This window comes from Ruditapes philippinarum, unplaced genomic scaffold (genome assembly GCF_026571515.1).
Source record: "Ruditapes philippinarum isolate M1 unplaced genomic scaffold, ASM2657151v2 ctg9209_1_1_1_1, whole genome shotgun sequence".
NCBI classification, from domain to species: domain Eukaryota; kingdom Metazoa; phylum Mollusca; class Bivalvia; order Venerida; family Veneridae; genus Ruditapes; species Ruditapes philippinarum.
Genome location: NW_026854845.1, coordinates 5,596 through 9,979, shown reverse-complemented (window position 1 = coordinate 9,979; position 4,384 = coordinate 5,596). Strand labels below are relative to the sequence as shown.

Sequence of the window (4,384 nt, the reverse complement as noted above, 5' to 3'; positions counted from 1 at the left end):
AAAAGTCTCCCCTTTACTACAAATAACGTAACACAAACATATATTTCGCCTGGTAGCGCTGCACAATAGCTAGAAACCATTCAAAGTTAGAAATAGGAACAAAAACAAAAATATTCGCAAATCATATCAAATATAAACAACATATTAGATTTTTAAACTTTGAGAAATAGCTAGCCGTTTTTTCTAATGAATCTGCTACATAAATATCTTTTGAAAAATCGGACTTCCACCTACCATGTCTTTTTAAACACCGATCATTAACATTATTGTTTGCTGCTACTGAAGCGCCTATGCTCTTAAAGAATGAAGACCAATATTTAAGTTTGGAGCGATGGTCTTAAAAAAGTGATTGTAACACATTCCCTTGCTCTAGTGTAGCTTAACTGTTTGTTTTTATGAATCAGATTTAAAACCGGACTTAGATTTAAATGCAGGCTTAAACAAAAACATATCAGAAAGAAACATCTATGTCACCTAAACTTATATACCTCTGTAACATTCTAACCGGACATGCTGAAGTAATACCTTTACTAATTAAAACTTCATTACCAAATCTATATTGATCTGTTTTGCTCTTTCTTAAAATAATTTTTATATAGCTATCTTTAAAAATAATGTCTGAGCATTTTAGATTACTGAGCTCATCAAAACGCAAAAAAAACTGAAAAAAAAAAACCAATGTAATCATACATAAATTTCGAATTATACACAAATCAACTGACATTTTGTATTTTATCACAAAGTTCTACAATGAGTTCTGTTGACACTGGATCTTTCTTTTGTGTAGGTGTCTTTGCTGTACGCTTGGATGATTCTAATAAATTTTTCACGAATGAGTTTTTGTTGGATCTTCTAAACCGTTTAACTCATGTGCCCATTTTATTCCGTAAAAAATTGTAGACACTGTATGATACGAACTTCCAGTATCTAAAAGTTCAGTTAAATATTGTGCAACCAAAATAGGACGCGCGGGTAAAGATAAATAACCCTTTCTGGAACAATATACCCTCCATCTGTTAAATGCGTTGCTGTATTTCTTATTAGTGTTTTTACTCTTTGAGTCAAGTAAACGATGGCACATACTGTCAACCATACTTTGGTCGTAACAACCGGCCTCTGGTAGCTGTTCTGTTATGTTGCGTTTCAATCCTATGCCTGAAAAATGATTATAAAATATGTTATGTTTATGTTGTAATATTTTTACACTATAAAAATAAGTATATCATGTTGACGTTCCTTTTCACCTCCAATCTGAAAACTATAAAACTGTTTAATGCCGTATCTTAAGAGCAAGCATCTAAACAGACAAAGGATTTTTCCCAAAAATACCATTATTACCAAAACCAACTGAAATAATATCTGTCTTTGGTAGCATTTTAAATTCTGCTATACAATTTTTGAAACTACCATCGTCATTACACAATTTTGGCCAAAACGAGGCTGACTTCCACAATGGGACTATTAAAGTACCAGATGCCTGCTCATTTAACATTTTGTCTAAAACTCTGCCGACCAATCTAGGTGGCGGCACTAACCAATTTTTATCTTCTTTCCAAATTTGCACAAAAGCATCGACTGCCTCACAATCCGGACACCACCACCTAAAATTAAAACGCTGACAATGAGCATTATGATTTGACGAAAATCTATCCACAGTACGTGGACCCCAAACTTTATCTAACATGGAAAAAACTCATGTTTGAATGCTCCAGTCATCATTGTCATACATACGACTAAACTCGTCTGCTACAAAATTATTTTCTCGGGGTATCCATTCTGAAAAAAGACATATGTTATTTTTGTCACAAAAAGACCGAACGTTTTCTGAAACTTCATGCAAATTTTGTTTCCTGCTACCTTTCTGTAAAATTGAAACTACATTCTTATTATCATTGGACATTCTTTTCTTTTAAAAGTTTTGCGTTACTTTTCATAACCCTTTCTACTGACTGAATTTCTCTCCATGTGGAGCTTTGTGCAACTTCTATGTCACTCCAATTACCAGCACCTCACTGTCTTCAATTAAGACGCCCGCACAAAGGGCTACATAGCCTCCGTACCCAGTAGACGAGGCATCAGAAAAACACTCAAAATCACATGTTAATTCTGTATTTATTTCTTTCCCCTTTTCATTCAAAATTCTTACATTTTGCCTCCAAAAGCGCAATTCACTTTGAGCGTTTTTGTCAACAAATACACATGAACCCCAATTAATTTAATCTAGATTCTAAAACAGCGATAAAGACACCTTGTTTTGAAAAATACTATCTTTCCTAGTGCATTTTGAAAAGACACGATTTGACCAATTACGGAAGCTAGAAAACGAGCTAAAACTACATTTGACTTATCTTTATTTGTTTGGAAAAAAAACAAAGAATCGATCGTGCTTTCTAACCTACAGATTCTTTCATCGGTGGCATGCAGTGTGCCTGTTAACATTTCCCAGCAATAACCGAGCCAAACTGAAGTTTGTGCTGGAATCCAAATGCACTTTTCTTCTGCTACCAAAAACCAAGTTTAAGTAACAACTCATGTACGTAAATACTAAATGATTTTGCAACGCTTAAATCATTATGTCCGCCCATACCGTCATCTAAAAACATGACTAACTTTTGGCCCCTTGAACGCACGTGTCGTACTGGTATTCTCATTAATTTAGTAAAAATGAAACCTGCTGTAGATATTCCAAATGGGAGCACATTATACATATAAAAATGTCTTTCTCCTTCATTTTCCCAAGAAAAACCCAAATATTCTCTATGATCCTGAAATATTTTTTATGATGTGATATGCAGACTTCAAATCAAAAGTAAAAACAAAATCTCCTTTTTTGAAAATATTTGAAGCCACTGAAACATCTTCATATTTAAATTTGAATTTAACCAGGTGTGGATTTATATGCCGACAGTCTAAAACTAACCTGGGTTTTCCCGATTTTCCGAATGCTACTGTCAAAGAGTTTACTACGGCAGGAATATAATTAATTTTAGAAATACAACCTTTATGCAATAACTTTTTAATCTCCCCTTTAACAAATTCCGGATTTTCCCTAGCAGACTTATTATTCTTCAATACGCAAGTATTAGGTAATGTTTTGAAAGGCAACTTATACCCCTGAGTAATGACTGTTCTCATAGAAACATCAATTCCGACATTTTCCCACTCATTTAATACATTTTTTCAATCGCCCAACTGGCGACACGCTTTCGTCTATATCGGAAAAAAACCAATGCTTTTTTTAGAAATCAATCTCTCTTCTAAAAATAAACTATCTGTGTCATTTGTATCATTTTTGCATATGCTCTTATTACAATCAAAAACAGAAAAACTACTTATCTTTTCATTCGTTTTGTCAGCACTTGTTCTTCTACACTCGTATTTCCAATGCCCTGGCTTGCCACATGCGAAACATAGACCTGGCCGGGTTGACCTGCTGGTTGTGACTGTTGAGATGTTGTTCCAAGCTGCGACTGACTTCTGTGGCTGCGTCTCCACTGACGCTGTATGACCGTACGGTGAAAATCTCTTGAAATCGGAAAATGGACGTTTACTCTTCCATTTTCTGTTGGCCCTGGCTTCAGCACGAGCTAACTTTTTCTCGTCTTCGGAGTCCGAAGCAAGTGGGTTGCTTTGGTATTCTTTGACTACTAACCAACCCAACTCCGAGGAGTCTGCTATGCGAATGAGTTTCTGACGATTAGAAAGTAAACTCAAACCTTCGGAAATGCATTCTGACGCTCCGGATAAGTCCATTTCATTGACTTTTGAGGCCGTCTCCTTCAATGCATTGCTGACCTTCACGTTGAACTTTAACTGGTCTTCACAACTTTTCCGCTTGAAAACGTAATTGTCATTTTGCAAAATATCCTGCTGAATTTTGCTTATTTGAGTATCAGAAATTGCTTTCTGACTTTTTAAAATCCTTTCTTCCATTGACGCTAATTTTGAAGACATCAAATCCTCTATTCTGTCCATTATATCGTGTTCGTCCATTGACTGGTCCCCCGTAGTCATTATCGATCTCGGAAATTTTAAAGCACGTGTTTATTAGCAGTGGTGCACGCTAGAAACTGATACCTGTAAACTCTACCTATCCCAATGTTATCATACCATTCATTTCGATTTGTAACAAAACAATCAAACATTGGTCATGTGACTTATTCAATCGTAACGTGCAGACATAACTTTACCGCTATACTACGTAACGCGGTAAAGTAAAAATTACATAAAGAATAAAGAAAAAGAAAACTTCTCAAGTAGGCCTAATGTACACTTAAAACTTAAAAGGTAAGGACAGTTTAGTTATTGTTACTCTTGGTTTATTTTTGTTACAGTTAGATTTAGTTGACAATTTCAGATCATCGCAGTATTTAGTTCGGGGTAA

General features: G+C 35.1%; 1 protein-coding gene across 1 annotated transcript; it reads right to left on the bottom strand.

The window, feature by feature from the left end:
* Nucleotides 1-713: 713 nt before the first annotated feature.
* On the bottom strand, nucleotides 714-4,014 carry LOC132741266 (uncharacterized). The gene is made up of 4 exons (XM_060729397.1): nucleotides 3,333-4,014; nucleotides 1,732-1,776; nucleotides 1,084-1,155; nucleotides 714-814 (listed from the first exon to the last, which is right to left on the bottom strand). The coding sequence occupies exons 1-4, from the start codon at nucleotides 4,012-4,014 to the stop codon at nucleotides 714-716; spliced, it is 900 nt and encodes a 299-aa protein (XP_060585380.1).
* Nucleotides 4,015-4,384: the final 370 nt, after the last annotated feature.